General features: G+C 46.1%; 1 protein-coding gene across 4 annotated transcripts in view; it reads left to right on the plus strand.

Moving 5' to 3' along the window:
* The window catches only part of TUB (TUB bipartite transcription factor), a 244,586-nt gene that overhangs the window by 164,151 nt on the left and 56,411 nt on the right, over window positions 1–24,024 (plus strand). For 2 of the 4 annotated variants that reach the window (XM_077286610.1, XM_077286611.1), the window contains exons 2-4: window positions 1,324–1,375; window positions 1,515–1,677; window positions 20,094–20,231. In XM_077286610.1, the coding sequence (XP_077142725.1) occupies window positions 1,324–1,375; window positions 1,515–1,677; window positions 20,094–20,231 (353 nt within the window). The remainder of the gene's footprint in view (window positions 1–1,323; window positions 1,376–1,514; window positions 1,678–20,093; window positions 20,232–24,024) is intronic. The other 2 variants (XM_077286612.1, XM_077286613.1) reach the window with 1 other exon arrangement.

Consider the following 24,024-nt stretch of genomic DNA (forward strand, 5'->3'; position numbering starts at 1 on the left):
GCTGACCCCCATCGCTGTCCCATATAAGTGACCCTCTCTTTATAGCGCCCCCTACCTCAGCAGACAGGTACTGGAGGAGCCTAGGTGCCGTTTTTGGACTCCTGCCCGTTGAGCCCCCAAAGCAGTGTGTTGTGCTGCCTCATCAGAAAGGACCAGGACAGGAACTCTAGCGCCCCCTATTGCATGGAGTAACCCTTAAAGTCAATAGCGACCCTTTAATTAATGAGCCTCGTCACATGACGCAGGGTAAAAGCCAATGTTTCTCCTGGTGCAGAATGACCATCCCGGATGGCAGGTCACCCACTGCCCGGTCAGACATGTCCCTCTCCCCCGTGGAGCAGCCTCTAATATCGTTCTGTTTGTCTCTCAGAACAATAGAGAACGACAGATCCGTCGCCAGCAACTTGCTGACAGTTTCTAGACCACAGCACGAGATCACTCCTGTAGGCGCTTTCATTGCAGAATGTGACGACCAGGGTTCTAGGTGGTACTTGTAGTTCTTGAAGTGGTAAATATATGGGTGCTTTGTATTCAGGGATCTGTGACATTCGGCTGCTGTTTTCTCTCACTGTCGTGTCCCCGGACACAGGAGACATCACAGATCACTTGTAGATCTTCCCAGCCTCCTCTAATGCCCAATTAAACAGCTCTGATGTAATAAAAGCCTGAAATGAAGAAGATGCAGAATAACAGGGCTGCTCCGAGCTGCCACTTATCTCCCATCGACAATGTGCTTCCCCGCCAGGAGGCGTCTCTGCAGTCTGGTGCCGGAGGCCCCCAATGATCAGGGAGCAGATCCATGGTCCATTAGTGCGATCACAATCCTACCCACCATTACATGGAGAATTGCCTCCACCTGTGGTTCTGCAGAGAGGACGTGGGGGCAGCTCGTGTGAACCAGAATACGCTAAATACATTGGCCAAGTCTGGTCCACGCTTTGTGCTCCAGTCACATCCAGAGCTGCATTTACTGGTGTGGGAGCTTAGCGGCATCAGCTGGACCTGAGCTCGGGACCCCCGGGTGTTTGTACTGGTGGACACCGTGCACAGCATCTTCTACCCCGATGTAACAAGATAACAAAGGACACGATGGAGCCATTATAGCGACACACAGCGTGCGGCTCAGCGCCGGGGGACGATAGCTCGGTATTTAGCCGTTTATTGGGAGACAGAATCTCCAACCTATGGAATAACATAAAGGCTACAGACTGTCAGGACATACTGGGAGTTGTAGTGTCAGATGGGCCGCAGACTCGCAGAATTGTCACTTACTCTCTTATTAATATAATAATCCTAACCTGCATCTTGTGTTGGTATCTGCAGTGTCTTGGATGATGAGAGCAGTAGTCTACGACAACAAAAACTTGACAGACAGGTGAGTTCCCCGACAATATGTTACAATTGTATCAGTGAACGGGGCTGACAACCTGTCACACAGCATAGGCAGGTGGTCAGCCCTGGAATATAAGGGTGTGGATGTCATTAACCCCGTACTGTCCCTTATTCTCGGACAGCGCGCTCTGTTAGAACAGAAGCAGAAGAAGAAACGTCAGGAGCCGCTCATGGTCCAGTCTAATGTGGACAGTCGCGCTCGGACTCGCAGGATGAAGCAGTCGGAGGAACAAGCTCCTCTGGTGGAGTCCTATAACAGCAGTAATAGCAGCACCATATACCACGGTGAGTTACCTGCTCTCTGTGCAGTCTTTATTCACAGCACCTATCTGCACCAATCCTGGCACAAGGGTGAATCGGGGGCTTCTGGGGGTCTTAGTCCGGGTTCAGATCTTTCAGACATTGTGTTCTAGAGATATTCACTAAAAAAACGAATACAAAATCAAATATTAATTTCCAGTCCGTCGTCTGGAGTAATCTGCTCCGACTGTGCACATAGAGCCAGAAAGCGGAAACCAGTGTGAGCCTCCCGGAGTCACAAGGGCCAATATTAATGTAACCGTCTCGCAGAACTGCAGCAGGTCGGCCTCCAATCACAAACCGCAGACAATTAGAGCAAATCTCTCCAGCGGAGCCGCCGATTCCGTTACATGTTCACTTGATATTTTGTAACATTTACAGACGTTGGATCCATTTTCACATGAGATCAGTAATAAGAGAATCTGCTCCTCTGGGATTAATCAGCCGAAACATGACATGATCCTCACATAAAATGGCTGCAGTGTCCCTTGTAAGACCATTGCCGTTCAGTCAGAGCTCTTACCCTCTGAGCCAGCCAAGGCTCTGATCATACCTGTGCGCTGCACTATTTATTCCAGTAAAAGGTCACTATGATGGCAGCGAGACCGCCCGCTGTAGATAGTGGGGTCTTTTTTGGTGCTGTTGGATCCATTATGTAACAGATCCATTCTCCACCTTAATTATAACAGAATAGAGGAGTATAGCAAAACACAGGTGTGAACACAGCCCGATGTGGGACTCCTACCTGTCAGAATCAATTTCATCTGCAGGATCAATAACCAGCAGTGTTCAGCTCAGCAGCCTGCAGGATCAGACAGTTAGGATCAGTATCCAGAAGGATCACTGCCCAGCAGGATCAATAACCAGCAGGATCAGTAATGGAAGGAAACTGCCCAGCAGGATCAATAACCAGCAGGATCAGTAATGGCAGGATCAGTGTATGGTGGTAGGATCAGTGCTGAACAGGATCAATAACCAGCAGGATAAGTGTATGGTAGGATCAGTGCTGAACAGGATCAGTGTATGGTAGGATCAGTGCTGAGCAGGATCAGTATGTGGTAGGATCATTACTGAGCAGGATCAGTGTTCAGCAGGATCATTACTGAGCAGGATCAGTAACCAGAAGGATCAGCAATGGTCAGGAACAGCACCGGGTCAGTTCCCCATGACCTCAATACTCGGCAGGATCCGTAATCGGCAGTTTCTTCTCTCCCTCGTGATCTCCTATGTGTCAGTTTCTGCTCAATCATGTTGTTATTTTATCACTGACGTCCAATCACAAGGAAGGAAAGTAACAAATCTTGTAAGTTCACACTCTGCTGCTTGGGCTGGTGACTCCGGCTTTTACTCCTTGTGCCGTCCATCCATGCGACTTCTAATGGAATAAGATGGAGGGGAACATTGCTCAAATGTTGTCTGACCCTGGGAAATTTGAGTTGGCGCCTATATCTCCATTATTACAGGACGTCACTCAGCTTTCCCAGACTCCTGCATGATGAATCTGGTGAGATACAGAAGCGGTGACGGGCTTCTATTAGACTTCTCCTCTGGATTTTCTCTACAAATACTGATGTAAATACTGACGGTGTGTACGTGGCCTAACTGCGCAGATTTCCCAGCCGCTGTGTGGCTGCGGTCGCCGTATTGTTTGCCTCCAGCTTTTCTAGATCCCTGAACGGCAGGTTTCTCCAGTATATAGGACTCGCTCACACCGGCGTATATGTCGGACGAGTGCTGTAGGCAGAGGTGGATGTAGGTTTTTTGGCACCTGGGGCAAGAACTGTTTGTCGCCCCCCACAATTCTCCAGCACAGAAGCCACACTTAGTCACATGCCGGCGAGCCGCTCGCCCTGATTCTCTCGATGTTCAGTGAAAAGCTGAGAGAAGCAGAAGAGAAGCTCGTTGTCACAGGACCACAAGTACGAAAGTCGCATGTGAGTGACGCTGCCATGTGATGACTGCTAGGTCCTGACAGTGAGGATATTACACGCTGCGTGCATTGATGGCAGGGCTTCATTTCATAATTAAAGAGGGCGTCCAGGTTGGAGATGAAGGTCTTCCGTGAGCCCTGCATGTCTAGTCAGCACATGACCGCATGTATGTAAATCACCGGCACCAGAGAATCCTGACAGCGTGCAGTGAGCGCTGTGAGAATCCAGAAGTCTGCAGTCACAAAGAATGACTGCAGACTCCGCACAGACCTGGACATCCCCTTTAATGCTCCTAACATAAATAACAATATGACAATTAGTCAGTATCACAAATAACATTCCCATCCAGGTACCTGATAGATGACGTCGTCTCTGGAGCCGTTCTTCTTCATCTTCTCCAGACGCCATGATGACTCTTCTCATCCACAGCCGTCTCTGCAGACTTCCATCTTCTCCGGTCTTGTGCAGCACATCCCCACACGACGCCCTTATGCAGCAGTGTCATTATAATGCTCCCGAATAATAATATCTGCCCTGCGCTGAGCCCCAGAATAAATAATTGCCCTCACTATATTGTCTGCACAAAATATGACCCCACGCTGTCCCTCTTAGGCTATGTGCACACGTTCAGGATTTTTCGCGGTTTTCCACTGCAAAAACGTTAAAAAAAGTTAAATTAATCATCCTATTATTAGAATGCAATCTGCAATTTTTGTGCACATTTTGCATTTTTTTCCGCAAAAAAAAAAGCATCGCGAAATAAAATGCACCATTAATTTTGAGGAAAATCTCCGGATTTGCAACTACACTATGTTCCAAATTATTATGCAAATGACATTTTTCTCTGATTTTCCTAAATGGTCGGTGCAAATGACAGTCAGTCTAATAAAAGTAATCACCCGTTAGAGTATACATCAAATTTTATTGGAGAAACCTCCCAATGATAACAGTATAATCTCCAAAATGAATAAAAACTCAAAATGCGCTGTTCCAAATTATTAGGCACAGTAGAATTTCCAGACATTTGATATGTTTGAAAGAAATTAAAATGCTCATTTGTGGAATTTGCAGCATTAGGAGGTCACATTCACTGAACAAAAAGCTATTTAACTCCAAAACCTCCTAACAGGCCAAGTTACATGTTAACATAGGAACCCTTCTTTGATATCACCTTCACAATTCTTGCATCCATTGAACTTGTGAGTTTTTGGAGAGTTTCTGCTTGTATTTCTTTGCATGAAGTTGGAATCGCCTCCCAGAGCTGCTGTTTTGATGTGAACTGCCTCCCACCCTCATAGATCTTTTGCTTGATGATACTCCACAGGTTCTCTATAGGGTTGAGGTCAGGGGAAGATGGTGGCCACACCATGAGTTTATCTCCTTTTATGCCCATAGCAGCCAATGATTCAGAGGGATTCTTTGCAGCATGAGATGGTGCATTGTCATGCATGAAGATGATTTTGCTCCTGAAGGCACGTTTCTCCTTTTTATACCATGGAGGAAAGTTGTCAGTCAGAAACTCTATATACTTTATAGAGGTCATTTTCACACCTTCAGGAACCTTAAAGGGCCCTACCAGCTGTTTCTCCATGATTCCGGCACAAAACATGACTCCTCCACCTCCTTGCTTACGTTGCAGCCTTGTTGGGACATGGTGGCCATTCACCAATCATCCATTACTCCATCCATCTGGACCATCCAGGGTTGCTCAACCCTGTCAGTAAACAAGACTGTTTGGAAATTAGTCTTCATGTATGTGTGGGCCCAATGCAACCATTTCTGCTTGTGAACACTGTTTAAGGGTGGCCGAATAGTAGGTTTATGAACCACAGCAAGCCTTTGAAGGAAGCCTACACCTTGAGGTTCGAGGGACTCCAGAGGCACTAGCAGCTTCAAATATCTGTTTGCTGCTTTGTAATGGCTTTTTAGCAGCTGCTCTCTTAATCCGATGAACTTGCCTGGCAGAAATCTTCCTCATTATGCCTTTATCAGCACAAACACATTTGTGCTCAGATACAGCCACAAATCTCTTAACAGTACGATGATCACGCTTAAGTTTTCGGGAAATTTCTAATGTTTTCATCCCTTGACCAAGGCATTGCACTATTCGATGCTTTTCAGCAGCAGAGAGATCCTTTTTCTTTCCCGTGTTACTTGAAAACTGTGACCTGCTTAATAATGTGGAACATTATTTTTAAGTAGTTTTCCTTTAATTCGAATCACCTGGAAAACTAATTATCACATGTGTTTAAGACTGATTTCAGTGATCCATTGAGCCCTGAGACACAATACCATCCACGAGTTTATTTGAAAAACAAAACAATTAAATCTTTGACACTTAACCCCTTCCTGACATCAGACGTACTATCCCGTCGAGGTGGGGTGGGCCCGTATGACGACCGACGGGATAGTACGTCATACGCGATCGGCCGCGCTCACGGGGGGAGCGCGGCCGATCGCGGCCGGGTGTCAGCTGCATATCGCAGCTGACATCCGGCACTATGTGCCAGGAGCGGTCACGGACCGCCCCCGGCACATTAACCCCCGGCACACCGCGATCAAACATGATCGCGGTGTACCGGCGGTATAGGGAAGCATCGCGCAGGGAGGGGGCTCCCTGCGGGCTTCCCTGAGACCCCCGGAGCAACGCGATGTGATCGCGTTGCTCCGAGGGTCTCCTACCTCCCTCCTCGCCGTAGGTCCCGGATCCAAGATGGCCGCGGCATCCGGGTCCTGCAGGGAGGGAGGTGGCTTACCGAGTGCCTGCTCAGAGCAGACACTTGGTAAGCCTGCAGCCCTGCACAGCAGATCGTCGATCTGACAGAGTGCTGTGCACACTGCCAGATCAATGATCTGTAATGTCCCCCCCTGGAACAAAGTAAAGAAGTTAAAAAAAAAATTCCCCACATGTGTGTAAAAAAAAAATAAAAAAAATATCCTAAATAAAGAAAAAAAAAATATATATATTATTCCCATAAATACATTTCTTTAGCTAAATAAAATAAAAAAAAACAATAAAAGTACACATTTAGTATCGCCGCGTCCGTAACGACCCAACCTATAATACTGCCCCACTAGTTAACCCCTTCAGTAAACACCGTAAGAAAAAAAAAAAAAGAGGCAAAAAACAACGCTTTATTATCATACCGCCGAACAAAAAGTGGAATAACACGCGATCAAAAAGACTGATATAAATAACCATGGTACCGCTGAAAACGTCATCTTGTCCCGCAAAAAACGAGCTGCCATACAGCATCATCAGCAAAAAAATAAAAAAGTTATAGTCCTGAGAATAAAGCGATACCAAAATAATTATTTTTTCTATAAAATAGTTTTTATCGTATAAAAGCGCCAAAACATAAAAAAAATGATATAAATGAGATATCGCTGTAATCGTACTGACTTGACGAATAAAACTGCTTTATCAATTTTACCAAACGCGGAACGGTATAAACGCCTCCCCCAAAAGAAATTCATGAATAGCTGGTTTTTGATCACTCTGCCTCACAAAAATCAGAATAAAAAGCGATCAAAAAATGCCACGTGTCCAAAAATGTTACCAATAAAAACGTCAACTCGTCCCGCAAAAAACAAGATCTCACATGACTCTGTGGACTCAAATATGGAAAAATTACAGCTCTCAAAATGTGGTAACGCAAAAAATATTTTTTGCAATGAAAAGCGTCTTTCAGTGTGTGACGCCTGCCAATCATAAAAATCCGCTAAAAAACCCACTATAAAAGTAAATCAAACCCCCCTTCATCACCCCCTTAGTTTGGGAAAAATAAAAAAATTAAAAAATTTATTTATTTCCATTTTCCCATTAGGGTTAGGGCTAGGGTTAGGACTAGGGTTAGGACTAGGGTTAGGGTTAGGGCTAGGGTTAGGGTTAGGGCTAGGGTTAGGGCTAGGGTTAGGGCTAGGGTTAGGGCTAGGGTTAGGGCTAGGGTTAGGGCTAGGGTTAGGGTTGGGGCTAGGGTTGGGGCTAGGGTTGGGGCTAGTGTTATGGTTTCCAATGGCAAGGAAACATCAGAAGCATAGAATAAACGGACAAGCTCTCGGGTGATGGAAACTAGAGCTGACCGCGATGCTAAACCTACACACCACACTAGAAGTAGCCAGGGGGCATTCCTGCGTTGTCTCTAGATGCCGCGCGCCAGCCGGAGAACTAACTACCCCTGGTAGAAGAAAACACAGTCCTGGCTTGCCTCCAGAGAATGTCCCCACAGGAGATAGCAGCCCCCCACATATAATAACGGTGAGAGCAGATGAAAAGACACACATAGTATGAAAGCAGATTTAGCACAGAGAGGCCCGCTAACTAAATAGCAGAAAGATACAACAGAGGACTTCGCGGTCAGCTGCAAAACCCTTCAAAACACCATCCTGAAATTACCTTCACTCATGTGACAACTCATGCCACTGGAGTGGTAATTTCAGCCCAACAAGAGCTTCCAGCTGCAGAGATTCACATAAGTGCAAACTGGACAAAACATACAAAAATAGACTTAAGGACTAAAGTGTCCAACTTAGCTGAGCAGAAAACTGGGAGCAGGAACATGCAACAGAATCACTCTGGATACATTGATGGCCAGCATTAGAATGACTGAGGAGCAAGGTTAAATAGGATACTCCCACATCCTGATAGGAACAGGTGAACTGAGAAGGCAAAGCTTGCAGGACACCAGTACCACAAGAGACCACCGGGGGAGCCCACGAACCGAATCACAACAGGCTAGGGTTGGGGCTAGGGTTGGGGCTAGGGTTGGGGCTAGGGTTGGGGCTAGGGTTGGGGTTGGGGCTAGGGCTAGAGTTGGGGCTAGGGTTAGGGCTAGGGTTAGGGCTAGTGATAGGGCTAGGATTATTGCTAGGGTTAGGGCTAGGGTTAGGGTTGGGGCTAGGGTTGGGGCTACAGTTAGGGTTGGGGCTAAAGATAGGGTTCGGGTTTGGATTACATTTACGGTTGGGAATAGGGTTGGGGTGTGTCTGGGTTAGAGGAGTGGTTAGGGTTACTGTTGGGATTAGGGTAAGGGGTGTGTTTGGATTAGGGTTTCAGTTATAATTGGGGGGTTTCCACTGTTTAGGCACATCAGGGGCTCTCCAAACGGGATATGGCATCCGATCTGAATTCCAGCCAATTCTGTGTTGAAAAAGGAAAACAGTGCTCCTTCCCTTCAGAGCTCTCCCGTGTGCCCAAACAGGGGTTTACCCCAACATATGGGGTATCAGCGTACTCAGGACAAATTGGACATCATCTTTTGGGGTCCAATTTCTCCTGCTACCCTTGGGAAAATACAAAACTGGGGGCCAAAAAATAAGTTTTGTGGAAAAAAAAATATGTTTTATTTTCACGGCTCTGCGTTGTAAACTGTAGTGAAACACTTGGGGGTTCAAAGTTCTCACAACACATGTAGATAAGTTCCTTGGGGGGTCTAGTTTCCGATATGGGGTCACTTGTGGGGGGTTTGTACTGTTTGGGTACATCAGGGGCTCTGCAAATGCAAAGTGACGCCTGCAGACCAATCCATTTAAGTCTGCATTCCAAATGGCGCTCCTTCCCTTCCGAGCTCTGTCATGCGCCCAAACAGTGGTTCCCCCCCACATATGGGGTATCAGCGTACTCAGGACAAATTGGACAACAACTTTTGGGGTCCAATTTATCCTGATACCCTTGTAAAAATACAAAACTGGGGGCTAAAAAATCATTTTTGTGAAAAAAAAAAAAAGGAATTTTTATTTTCACGGCTCTGCGTTATAAACTGTAGTGAAACACTTGGGGGTTCAAAGCTCTCAAAACACATCTAGATAAGTTCCTTAGGGGGTCTACTTTCCAAAATGGTGTCACTTGTGGGGGTTTTTAATGTTTAGGCACATCAGGGGCTCTCCAAACGCAACATGGCATCCCATCTTAATTCCAGTCAATTTTGCATTGAAAAGTAAAATAGCGCTCCTTCCCTTCCGAGCTCTGCCCTGCACCCAAACAATGGTTTACACCCACATATGGGGTATCGGCGTACTCAGGACAAATTGCACAACAATTTTTGGGGTCCAATTTCTTCTCTTACCCTTGGGAAAATAAAAAATTGGGGGCGAAAAGATCATTTTTGTGAAAAAATATGATTTTTTATTTTTACGGCTCTGCATTATAAACTTCTGAGATATGCAAATTGCCTCTGCTGAAAAAAGAGGACTTAACTCTATAGCGCCACCTATTGGAAGTAGCGATCCTACAAGTCACAATCAACCCTTTAACGAGTCATGCAATATGACTTAGGATAAAAGCCAAATCAGTATCTCAATTCGCAGACACGGTGTTTCGGGCTGTTGGCCCTCGTCAGTGCGAAGCATGAGAACTGATTTGGCTAGGTGAGAGGCTCTGGACTGGGGTCTTTTTTCAGCAGAGGCAATTTGCATATTTAAATTCCCAGAGGAGCATTGCACGGCGAATAAGCCTCCTTACCTTGACAAGCCAGCTGGTATGTCACTCTCCATAAGGAGAAACGTTACCCCCTAGACCCCAGTCCAGAGCCTCTCACCTAGCCAAATCAGTTCTCATGCTTCGCACTGACGAGGGCCAACAGCCCGAAACACCGTGTCTGCGAATTGAGATACTGATTTGGCTTTTATCCTAAGTCATATTGCACGACTCGTTAAAGGGTTGATTGTGACTTGTAGGATCGCTACTTCCAATAGGTGGCGCTATAGAGTTAAGTCCTCTTTTTTCAGCAGAGGCAATTTGCATATTTAAATTCCCAGAGGAGCATTGCACGGCGAATAAGCCTTCTTACCTTGACAAGCCAGCTGGTATGTCACTCTCCATAAGGAGAAACGTTACCCCCTAGACCCCAAACTTCTGAGAAGCACTTGTTGGGTCAAAGTGCTCACCACACATCTAGATAAGATCCTTAGGGGGTCTACTTTCCAAAATGGTGTCACTTGTGGGGGATTTCAATGTTTAGGCACATCATGGGCTCTCCAAATGCAACATGGCGTCCCATCTCAATTCCAGTCAATTTTGCTTTGAAAAGTCAAATGGCGCTCCTTTCCTTCCGAGCTCTGCCATGCGCCCAAACAGTGGTTTACCCCCACATATGGGGTATCAGCGTACTCAGGACAAATTGTACAACAAATTTTGGGGTCTATTTTCTCCTGTTACCCTTGGTAAAATAAAACAAATTGGAGCTGAAATAAATTTTGTGTGAAAAAAAGTTAAATGTTCATTTTTATTTAAACATTCCAAAAATTCCTGTGAAACACCTGAAGGGTTAATAAACTTCTTGAAAGTGGTTTTGAGTACCTTGAGGGGTGCAGTTTTTAGAATGGTGTCACACTTGAGTATTTTCTATCATATAGACCCCTCAAAATGACTTCAAATGAGATGTGGTCCCTAAAAAAAAAAAAATGGTGTTGTAAAAATGAGAAATTGCTGGTCAACTTTTAACCCTTATAACTCGTCACAAAAAAAAAATTTTGGTTCCTAAATTGTGCTGATGTAAAGTAGACATGTGGGAAATGTTACTTCTTAAGTATTTTGTGTGACATATGTCTGTGATTTAAGGGCATAAAAATTCAAAGTTGGAAAATTGCGAAGTTTTCAAAATTTTTGCCAAATATTCGTTTTTTTCACAAATAAACGCAAGTTATATCGAAGAAATTTTACCACTATCATGAAGTACAATATGTCACGAGAAAACAGTGTCAGAATCGCCAAGATCCGTTGAAGCGTTCCAGAGTTATAACCTCATAAAGGGACAGTGGTCAGAATTGTAAAAATTGGCCCGGTCATTAACGTGCAAACCACCCTTGGGGGTGAAGGGGTTAAATCCAATTTGCATAATAATTTGGAACACAGTGTATATAATATAGTAGTGGAAAGCTCTGGAAAAATCTGCATAAAAACTCAAAAAATACACGAAAAAAAGGCAATAAAACCGCGAGCGCGAGTCCGGTTTTGTTCAGGAAAATTCTGCAAAGAATCCTGAACGTGTGCACATAGCCTTATAATTCGTGCTCTCCTTTCCATACCGGCCCCCTCTTCACACTCTCCTCTCACACTGGGCCCCCAAATAGGGCCCAGTTGCTATACTGTGCTCCCCACCACACTCCCCTCCTTGGCTTACCCCAAGCTATCCCCCCCCCCCACACTACTCAGTTTCTATTCTGAGCTCACCCACGCTTTTCTCCTTCCATACTGTTTACTCACAGTATTCCCCTCACACGTTTCCCCCTCCTAATACTGTCTCCTCTCACATCCCCAGATAGCCACTCTATCTCCTCATATATTTACCCCCTCTCCATGCTGCCTCCTTGCACATCCCCCCCCAACTCCCCATACTGTCTGCATATCCCATCACCCTCGCTCCCTATACTGTGTCCGCATACATTTTCACACTTGCTCCTCATACTGTTTGCACTAACCCCCCCACTCGCCATACTGTGTCTGCACACATCCCCCAACTCGCCATACTGTGTCTGCACACATCCCCCCACTCACCATACAGTGTCTGCATCCTTTTTTGCACTTTTGCACCTCTGCAGCTTCAGCGAGTGACGTCAGCTGCGTGATCGTATGACCTCAAGTCTATGGATGCATGGAAAACATTGTTCTGCACTCGGATGACACCTGAGTGCCGTCCGATATCTGTGCACTCACAGAATGGAGAAGATGAAGAAATCTTGTTCTCAGTCTTCTCCTCACCTGTGCTGCGATTCCCTTATCTGAGAGAATAGGATCACACTGTGACACTCGGATCAGAGTCTGAGAATCCACCTGATTCTCTGAGAGATCTACGGTTGTGTGAGCGAGTCCATATTGAGTCCTATAGAGACCGCGACCCACTGGACAATATATCAAATTGTTTCTACTATTCCCGCACATTTGCTACATTGATGTTTGGAGGCTCTGAGTGACATTTGCCACTGATTTATGCGGTCGCACTGATTGCCCTCCCCCCCCCCCCCCCCCCCCCCGCTCATACACGTCCGTGTCTTGATCTATCATGAATTAACCCCTCCTCCAAGGTCGCACTCATTAAACCTTGGCACACATTCATCAATCACTTCTTTGAGTTTGTCCCTGAGACCTGAGAGATTGCAGTGAAATCCTCGGATAAATTGCTGATTGCTGTAAGACGACTCATTAACATTAATTATGTGGCATTTTCATCTATTCTTCCCGTGTGTCTGGGGGACACTTCACCCTGACAATGCAGAATCCCCCCCACTCCACGTGTTTCCAGCGTCTCTACAGGGTGACTGAGTTCACAAGAAACCATCTGTAGAGGCTAAAACGAATCCTGACCCCTCCTGCTCACACAGCTGAGGATCCGTTACAATATAGCTCAGGAGAGATGTAAGGAAGACTGCAGACGATTGCAGCCAACTCCCTAATGTGAATCACGGCCAGGACTGGGCAATGTTCAGCATCGAATGGAAACCACAACGTTCCTGTTCAATGACAGCAAGCAGAGACACTAAATACAGTGCTTAAAAAAAACAAACAAACAAAAAAAAAAAACACCTAAACCAAAAATGCCCTCTCGGCCAGCAGAGGGCATACCTCTAAGCCGAAACATGTAGACCTATAAAAACACACTGGGTTGCAAGATGAAATGGAAAGTATAACTACATCCAAAAGTACACAACCAAACAATAGAGGTATCAAAGACAATTTTTATTAAGGTATCAAATACACAACATTGTAATAAATGCACTTGGACAAAAAAGGTGATTGGAAAAAGGAGCGGCAACAACACCAGCACAAGAGATGTAAACTAAATGCTGGGAAGAGGCACAAAAAATCCAGGCATCCTAACTACACCATCATGCCGGGATATGCCCATGAATCAAAAAATGAAAAAAGTTGCACGGATGGACAACCCTCCAGGAGGACATCACAACATAAAAAAATGTATAATAAATAGTAAGCCCATGGAGGTTGTCCATCAAAATGAATGAGAAAACTTATAAGAAAAGTATAACTGTATTCAAATGATACAGGGCATAAAGGTGTACATGTCACCGGCACACCCAAATCCTAGGAAAAGTACATGCATGCTACTGATGGTATAAGAACATTACCTTGGGACATGGTAGTGGCAGGACGCCGGCGTGGTGGGAGCAGGAGAGGGCCTCGACGCGCGTTTCGCCGTCGCGGGCTTCGTCAGGAGGCGTGGCTTAATTGGGAGAGGACTGGGGTATAAATAGGGGTCTAGGGGGACTGACTGGCCAATCGGCGCACGCCCATCATGATGCGGAAGTCTCCGGCGGGCGCAGCCGCGCACTACGGAGTATGGGTGGGAGGACCAACGTCATCTCCGCCCATCTCCATGGCAACGCCGCAAGCACCCGACACGGCCGAGGACCCCACAGCGCATGCGTGGGGCACGCTCAGACCAGGATGGAAAACAGAAGAGGAACCGCACCGCAAATGAAATGGGTAAGGGACATACTATATACAGGGAGTACTGAACATCTAATTGACTAGGGAAATGGCTCCCATAATGGAAAAAGAGCCAATAATCCCCTAGTCATGCCGCTAAAAAAGGGGGGACAAGCTCTAGTAAAGAAAAAAATTATAAATGAAATATAATGCCCCAAGAAGTGATAATGGAACATAAACATGTAAAATGACTAAGCAAAGAGGCATGTAATCATCGACCAAAATACTGGAATGAAATACATTTCCTGGGACTGTCACACACAATGCAGACCAAATAAAAACCCAGAAAAAACACACCCCAAACCAATATACTGACATTGAAAAAGGATACAATAACTGGTACATGATTAATATCGTGCCAACCGGCCTGACAATGTACAAGACAAAGCATGTTAGAACAATCTACTGTATACAAAAAACAAATTATTAAGTCATGCTGACCAACAGCCCCAAGTATCCACATAGGCCTAAAAGAAGAACATTGTCCCCGGGCCAGAGGTAATATAGATAAACCGCTCCGCAGTAGATGAAGCATTAATGTCCCAGTAGGTGAGGTGATCTTCTGATAGATGGGGTCCACCACAAGTTCCCACCAGAGATGAAGCGGTCAAAGAAGAAAATGGATGAACATCTAATCAAAAACAAAAAATGAAAACTAAGTAACACCATAAGAGAACACAAATATGAACCCTAACAAGGACAATGAACATAAAAAATTGAATAAAATTATTAACCCCAACACACAAAATTAAAAACAACCTAGATTCATAAAAAAGACTTGAAACTGATGGCCTCATTTAGGCCCATCGGTGAGAGTGTATCCAAATTGACCATCCAATGTGTCTCTTTTTGAAGGAGTTTCTGTTTGATGTTTCCACCACGAATCCCCATATAAACAAGGTCAATACCACGAAAACTTAGACCCTTGGGATTACTGTGGTGAACATCAAAAAAATGTCTCGGAATAGACTTCAATAAAAGAGGCTCAGAACAAGTGGCTGAATTTTTGATGTCCCTGACATGCTCCTGTACTCAAGTTTTAAAGGCCTTAGTTGTCATGCCAATATATATACGATTGCACGGACATTGGGCATAGTATACTATGGCTTCCGTGTTGCATGTAATATGATGCACTATTTTGTAAGTTTTGTCCCCAGCGGAGTTGGTAAATTCCTTAGTTCTGGAGACATACTTGCAGGCAGAAGAGTTGCCACACGGGAAACATCCCCAAGGGGGGCCTTTCAAATTCGCACCAAATGGGTTACTTCTCGGGGGGACATAGTGGCTGTTACAAAGTGTATCACCCAAAGTGCGGGATCTACGCCACGTAATAAGTGGGTACGGAGTTAGTTGTCCGGACAGGTCCTTGTCTGTCAAAAGGACCGGCCAGTGTCTTCTGAAAATGTCATTAATCTCAGACCAATTTGAATTAAATTGTGTAATAAATCGTGGTGCTGATTCAGTATTAACCGGAGGCCTCCTGGTCGGCCCTGCTAAGAGAGAGGACCTGTCCGAATGTAATGCCCGCGAGTAACCTCTCTGGATATCAGCATGTTTTGTAGCCCCTATCCCTAAACCGGCGTGTCAACTCTCCTGCCTTCTTAAAGAAAGTGTCATCAGAACAGATTCTGCGAGCCCGCAGAAACTGTCCTATCGGTATAGAGCTCTTAAGTTTAGGCGGATGAGATGGGGAGAAATGTAAGAGTGCGTTGGTGGCCGTGCTCTTGCGGAAAACATCCGTGGCTAAGGTACCATCGGGTAACTTGGAGATAGCCAAATCCAGAAAATCAATGGAAGTTTGGCTATACTTCCAAGTCAACCCGATATTGAGTGTGTTGACATTGAGGAATTCAAAAAGGTGTCCAATTGCGACGTGGAGCCCTGCCAGATGAAAAAAATGTCGTCGATATAGCGTAGCCACGAGATGACGGAGCTGTGGCCGGGTGTGTCAAGGACCACATCCCTCTCCCACAGCCCCAGGAACAAATTCGCATACGAGGGCGCACAAGACGCCCCTATAGCGGTGCCCTGGAGCTGTAGGAAGGGGCGGTCCTTGAACACAAAAAAATTATGGGTCAATATGAACTCCAATAATTCCAAAATAAAATTGATAAGTTCCGGTCCAAGATTAGTCATATCCAAAAAAATTTGGCAGCCCGCATCCCGTGGCTATGGCCTATCGTCGTATACAGGGACTCCACGTCGCAAGTAACCAGCCACATGTCCTCCTCAAGAGCAAGGCCATCCAGCCTTCTCAAAACATCCGTGGTGTCCTTCACAAATGATGGAAGAGTCTCCACACATTTTTTCAAATAAAAATCGATAAATTGGCACGAAGGCTCACAAAGACCCACCCCCATGCCTGAGACAATAGGTCTACCCGGTGGGCATGAGGGATCCTTGTGAACCTTGGGCAACAAATAAAAGGTCGGAACAACAGGGAATTCAGGAAAGAGAGCATCTCTCATCTTACAAGTGATTGCTGAGCATTCCACACCCTCATCCAAGAGAGATTTTAATCTCCGTTGGAAACCTGGTAAGGGTATAGTATCCAGCTTTCTGTAGTGTTCAGGTCTATAAAGCTGTCGGAATGCCTCAGCCTCATAAAGCGAAACAGGCCAGATCACGACGTTGCCGCCCTTGTCCTCCTGCTTGATAACCACATCTTTCATATTACTCAACTCCTTGATGGCCTTCCTCATTGAGGGGGTAAGGTTGTCAAGAACAGAACCAATATTCAATCTATCAGTCTCCTTCCCCACCAATTTGACAAATATTTCCACTGAGGGGCAGGCGGACAAGGGCGGAAAGGTACGTGATCGCCGATATAAGTGTGTAGGAAGGAACCGAAGGAGACTCAGAACAAATATTCTCCGCCTCCAAGGATTCCAGGTCACTCAAGACCTGAAGGTCAATTGGAGACAAAGAAGGATCAGATTTGGAGGCAAAATATTTTTAAAAAATTAATTTTCTCGCAAAAAGTTTTTGATTCATGGGCATATCCCGGCGTGATGGTGTAGTTAGGATGCCTGGATTTTTTGTGCCTCTTCCCAGCATTTAGTTTACATCTCTTGTGCTGGTGTTGTTGCCGCTCCTTTTTCCAATCACCTTTTTTGTCCAAGTGCATTTATTACAATGTTGTGTATTTGATACCTCTATTGTTTGGTTGTGTACTTTTGGATGTAGTTATACTTTCCATTTCATCTTGCAACCCAGTGTGATTTTACAGTGCTTAAAAAGTAGTGCGAAATGAAAATGCAAAGTCACTTATCTATAGAAAGATGAAGCTTTATTTCCAGAGACAGGATGCCGGCCCTTTAAGTCTATTATTTGTTATAGATAAAATATTTACAAAATAGTGAAACGTCTTTACTGAAATTTGGAACATTGTTACTAATGATCTCCAGGTTTCATTGCCACATTGTCCTCAGCGTTGCTCCCTAATCTAGGGGGGTCCATAGTGAGGACACTTTGGTCATTCCTCACAACCCCCATCATCTGCTGTAGCCGTCCTCCTCTGTGCGCCTGACCGCAGTGCTCATTTCTGCAGCATTACGCTGGAGGCGCTGCCGAGTGGCCTCACTGATGATCTGACTGAGAGAAGTCTGTGAGTCCGGAGCTGTGGTCATCATCACTTTTTCAGCCGGAAAACAACTCTAGCAAAATGGCTGAATCCCCCAAAAGTGACTGCGCTCAATGGTGCGAACAGACGCTGGACGCGACCGCAGCAATATTCTATGGAATCCTGGTGGTGGTCACCGGGCTTTACTGCCAGAAGGGGCACAAAATTAATAAAAACACAAATGACACTTAAAGGTGTAGGCCTCCTGTGTGGACATTGTGCTCACTTATTGCATCTATTGGGTGCAAAAAAAAAAGCATTCTTGGTATTCGATTTATTGGAAGTCGTCACCCTGCCTGGCTTCTATTGGCGCTTTGCTTCCTTCACATTTGATGTGGTCATAGCTCAGCTGAGAACAGCTCAGAAAAGAACAGGAAACAAACCCTCTGTCAGACCCTCCTAGAGCGCTTACTGATGGGTTCTCAGTTAACTCAATCTGCAGCCAGTAATAGACAGTACAACACAGAGCATGAGGTTTATTGCAGCACAAATGTGAACATGATTTTTAGCCCAAATTATATGCATTTAAGTAAGAAAAAAAATATTTCCAAAAGTAGAGAAACCCTTGAGCATGCAGGAAGTCCAAATCCTCCCGGGGTGAATAGTAATGACGCAGTGACGACTCCACCGTCTGATGTGAAGCAGCCATGTCGCTTTACTACATAGAAAGTGGAGTCCCCATGTAAATCGTTAGTTTTGTGTGTGCCGATCCTGAATCTCATGTCTGATACTCCACTCACATCCAAAGCTGCATCCACCATTCCTCTTGCACATTCGGGACATGAAATAGAGAGCTAAAGCGCAGCTCTACCTGTGAGTGGAACATAGGGCGCCTGTGATCTGCGGTGGATCGCCACGTTTCCTGCTCATCGCTCCATGTTTCCACTTCTGTATTTTATAAGATCCTGGAATTTCAAGGACGATGACAACAATGAAATGTTATTTTTCAGTGCTCATCTGCGGTATGCGACATCTTATCTGTCTCCGTGTATCCATGATGTTGTCAAGGTCTCTACTGACCCTTCACTTCTAGATGAGAAAACTGCATATAAAGCAATTCCACAAACCTGCCTGATGTGTAACCATTCTACATGGCAGATTCCCTGCAGGACTGAAAATAACAAGTATTGGGGCAATCTACAGGAGAGCTGGGATGGGGGAGAAAGGTGGATGTGGTAGGAAATGCTCCGCGTCCACCTGCCTGCGCCATGATGAGTGGGCACAGCAGGGAGAGGGGCCACAGAGAATGTCGCTCCCCCATTACCTGCTGCTAAAGGAACTAATGTGTGGGGGTGTGGTGAAATATGTGTGTATATATATATATCTATATGTGTGTAGTGACATATGTCTAGGGTTATATGTGTGACTAGTGATAATGTAACATCTGTCCTGAAGGCAAGTCGCACCTAGGTGTTAATAGGTACTTCCTTGGGACTAGTAGAAATTGTGTCTCCATATTTCACCAGGAGGTCTAGCTAGGGCCAAGAAGAAAGGTAACATTTGGCACCTCCTAGGTCTTGGAGGGGAGATGCTAATTGCGGCCTGAGGTTATCTATTTCTGGGAGAGCTGTTACACAAAAGATCTCAAGAGAAAATAATGTATTCATTGGGGGCGGGGCCGTGGCCCAATCAAACAGGCAGCAGTTATGATGTTAACCTGAGGGGCCAGTCTAGAAACCTGACCTCCAGACCAAAGTTATAAATTTAGGCTGCAGACAGAAAATTGTGTTCACATGATGGGAGCAGCCTGAGAAGCTGATCCAATCTACATTCGTCCTACCCTTAGGGAGCAGAAAGCAACTGCCAGTTAGATAATTTCTGTAAGTTTCTCCTCTTTATTTTATACTGTTTTGCATAAGTTGTATGTCTTTTTATTATAATATAATTTTATTCCGTTTTCTTATTATAAGAATTGAACCTTTTGTTATTAAAGTATAAAACTTTAACAAGGTGAACCTTGAATGTTCTAAAAGAATCCATAGCCTAAGGTGTGTGAGCCTTATGAGTGATAAACATAATTAGTATTATTAGTTCCGTGACTCATCGCCCGAGTGTTCAGTGAGTGGTGGCAGTGTGTATGAGCGGGTGTGTGGCCTGGGTCGGTGTGTGATTTATGCTCCCATTACAGCATAGGACAGAGGTTGAATGCTGGACTGAGTGAGAGGAGATGGATTAATCCTTGCAGGCACAATCCCAACTCACGTGTGAGAGCAGGCACATGACGAATAAGTGACACCACGGAGAAGGGATCCATGACGGGGCATTGTGTATAACGGCAATTCTCTGCAGGCAGACCCTTTGTGATCTTGTCATTATGGGCTGTACATCCTGGTGGTCCTCGGTGTGGACAGCGGTGACTCTGCTGTAATGTCATTTCTCTCTGTTTCCTCCTGTGTACACCGAGCAGTGCAGGAGGCCGAGCAGGAGGACACGCAGGTGGCAGACGAGGCTCAACCTCCAAAATCTACCAAAAAGAACAAAGCAGCAGCTGCCGCTAGTTGTCCATCTAGCAGCGCCAGGAAAGAGAAAAAAGGAAAGCAGAAAGGTCAGATGCATGACGACCCCTGCATGAGCCCCCATACAGCTGCATGACCACTGTGTGTGCCCATCCAGCAAGAACAGCATGACCCTCCCTGCACGTGGACAACATCACACAATCTGCATTATCGATGATGTGCGCAAGTGTATTTGTAACCAAGCAAGTGTGGCTGCAGCCACCACTAGGGGGAGCTCCCTATATACAGAGATACATGACAAGATCCTGTCTGCAGCCACGACTAGGGGGAGCTCCCTGTATACAGAGATACCTGATAAGATCCTGTCTGCAGCCACTAGGGGGAGCTCCCTGTATACAGAGGTACATGACAAGATCCTGTCTGCAGCCACCACTAGGGGGAGCTCCCTGTATACAGAGATACATGATAAGATCCTGTCTGCAGCAACCACTAGGGGGAGCTCCCTGTATACAGAGATACATGATAAGATTCTGTCTGCAGTCACCACTAGGGGGAGCTCCCTGTATACAGAGATACATAAGATCCTGTCTGCAGCCACCACTAGGGGGAGCTCCCTGTATACAGAGTTACATGATAAGATCCTGTCTGCAGCCACCACTAGGGGGAGCTCCCTGTATACAGAGATACATGATAAGATCCTGTCTGCAGCCACCACTAGGGGGAGCTCCTTGTAGTCATAGGTTACAAAGCAAAAGGTCTTATTAGGTGCCCTCTGTCCACACTCTGTAAAATAACATTTATTGGGGCATGTAAACAGTAATTGTGCCCCTGCTGAAGCCCCTTAGAGTTCTTAACCCCAACCATTCCCTTTTCATGGCCCTCGTAGAGTATGGTGCCCCCTAATGACTGCAGTAAATTCCCGCACACAGAAGGGGGGAGCACCCTGTATACAGAGATACATGATAACATCCCTTCTGCAGCCACCACTAGGGGGAGCTCCCTGTATACAAAGATATGTGATAAGATCCTGTCTACAGTCACCACTAGGGGGAGCTCCCTGTCGGTTTGGGGGTTCTTGGATATTCAGCGTGGATATTTTGCAGGGTTTTTTGCTGACCATATAAGTCTTCTTACTATATTCTGCTATTAGTCAGTGGGCCTCTCTTTGCTAAATCTAGTTCATTCTTACGTTTGTCTTTTCTTCTTACCTCACCGTTATTATTTGTTGGGGGCTTGTATTACTTTGGGGTCATTTCTCTGGAGGCAAGAGAGGTCTTATTTTCCCTGATAGGGGTAGTTAGTTCTCCGGCTGGCGCGAGACGTCTAGGACCAACGTAGGCACGTTCCCCGGCTGCTGTTAGTGTTTGCGCTAGGATCAGGTATATGGTCAGCCTAGTTACCACTTCCCTATGAGCTGGTATTTATGTTTTGCAGACTTTGCTGTAATCTTTGAGGTCCCCTGCCATTGGGATCATAACAGAGCTCCCTGTATACAGAGATACCTAAGATCCTGTCTGCAGCCACCACTAGGGGGAGCTCCCTGTATACAGAGATACATGATAAGATCCAGTCTGCAGCCACCACTAGGGGGAGCTCCCTGTATACAGAGATACATGATGATATCCTGTCTGCAGTCACCACTAGGGGAGCTCACTATACAGAGATACATGATAAGATCCTGTATTCAGTCACTACTAGGGGGAGCTCCCTGTATGCAGAAATACATAAGGTCCTGTCTGCAGCCACCACTAGGGGGAACTCCCTGTATGCAGAGATACATGATGATATCCGGTCTGCAGTCACCACTAGGGGGAGCTCCCTGTATACAGAGATACATAAGATCCTGTCTGCAGTCACCACTAGGGGGAGCTCCCTGTATACAGAGATACATGATAAGATCCTGTCTGCAGTCACCACTAGGGGGAGCTCCCTGTATACAGAGATACATGATAAGATCCTGTCTGCAGTCACCACTAGGGGGTGCTCCCTGTATACAGAGATACATGATCAGATCCTGTCTGCAGCCACCACTAGGGGGAGCTCCCTGTATACAGAGATACATGATAAGATCCTGTCTGCAGCCACCACTAGGGGGAGCTCATTGTATACAGAGATACATGATGATATCCGGTCTGCAGTCACCACTAGGGGGAGCTCCCTGTATACAGAGATACATGATAAGATCCTGTCTGCAGCCACCAGTAGGGGGAGCTCCCTGTATACAGAGATACATGATAAGATCCTGTCTGCAGCCACCACTAGGGGGAACTCCCTGTATCCAGTGATACATGATGATATCCGGTCTGCAGTCACCACTAGGGGGAGCTGTCTGTATACAGAGATACATGATAAGATCCTGTCTGCAGCCACCACTAGGGGGATCTCCCTGTATACTGAGATACATGATAAGATCCTGTCTGCAGCCACCACTAGGGGGAGCTTCCTGTATACAGAGATACATGATAAGATCCTGTCTGCAGTCACCACTAGGGGGAGCTCCCTGTATACAGAGATATGTGATAAGATCCTGTCTGCAGCCACCACTAGGGGGAGCTCCCTATATACAGAGATACGTGGTAAGATCCTGTCTGTAGCCACCACTAGGGGGAGCTCCCTGTATACATAGATACATGATAAGATCCTGTCTGCAGTCACCACTAGGGGGAGCTCCCTGTATACAGAGATACATGATCAGATCCTGTCTGCAGCCACCACTAGGGGGAGCTCCCTGTATACAGAGATACATGATAAGATCCTGTCTGCAGCCACCGCTAGGGGGAGCTCATTGTATACAGAGATACATGATGATATCTGGTCTGCAGTCACAACTAGGGGGAGCTACCTGTATACAGAGATACATGATAAGATCCTGCCTGCAGCCACCACTAGGGGGAGCTCCCTGTATCCAGAGATACATGATGATATCCGGTCTGCAGTCACCACTAGGGGGAGCTCCCTGTATCCAGAGATACATGATAAGATCCTGTCTGCAGCCACCACTAGGGGGAGCTCCCTGTATACTGAGATACATGATAAGATCCTGTCTGCAGCCACCACTGGGGGGAGATCCCTGTATACAGAGATACATGATAAGATTCTGTCTGCAGCCACCACTAGGGGGAGCTCCCTGTATCCAGAGATACATGATAAGATCCTGTCTGCAACCACCACTAGGGGGAGCTCCCTGTATACGGAGATACATGATAAGATCCTGTCTGCAGCCACCACTAGGGGGAGATCCCTGTATACAGAGATACATGATAAGATCCTGTCTGCAGCCACCACTAGGGGTTTGCAGCCACCACTAGGGGGAGCTCCCTGTATACAGAGATACATGATGAGATTCTGTCTGCAGCCACCACTAGGGGGAGCTCCTTGTAGTCATAGGTTACAAAGCAAAAGGTCTTATTAGTTGCCCTCTGTCCACAGTCTGTAAAATAACATTTATTGGGGCATGTAGACAGTAATTGTGCCCCTGCTCAAGCCCCTTAGAGTTCTTTACCCCAACCATTCCCTTTTCATGGCCCTCGTAGAGTATGGTGCCCCCTAATGACTGCAGTAAATTCCCGCACACAGAAGGTAGGTTTCCCCCACATCATTGGATGGCGCTCACATAAATTATTATGACCCCTACATTAAGAAATAAATCTTCTCGCCTCTCCCCATCTCCCTCGGCTGCCTCATCCTGTGAGTGTGCAGACTGACGCTCCGCACAGCAGGCGCCATGTAGTGACACCATCACACCGCCGACGCTCAGGCTGAAGGATGGAAGAGGGAGCCGTTGGCTTTGTTACCCCGCTCTACTCCCCTTTATCTGAGGGCGCAGACACCACTGACGTGATGGCGACAGGTGGGGATCTGGGGTGGTGCCGCTCACAGATT

The sequence above is a fragment of the Ranitomeya variabilis genome, chromosome 2, assembly GCF_051348905.1.
Source record: "Ranitomeya variabilis isolate aRanVar5 chromosome 2, aRanVar5.hap1, whole genome shotgun sequence".
Taxonomy (NCBI): Eukaryota; Metazoa; Chordata; class Amphibia; order Anura; family Dendrobatidae; genus Ranitomeya; species Ranitomeya variabilis.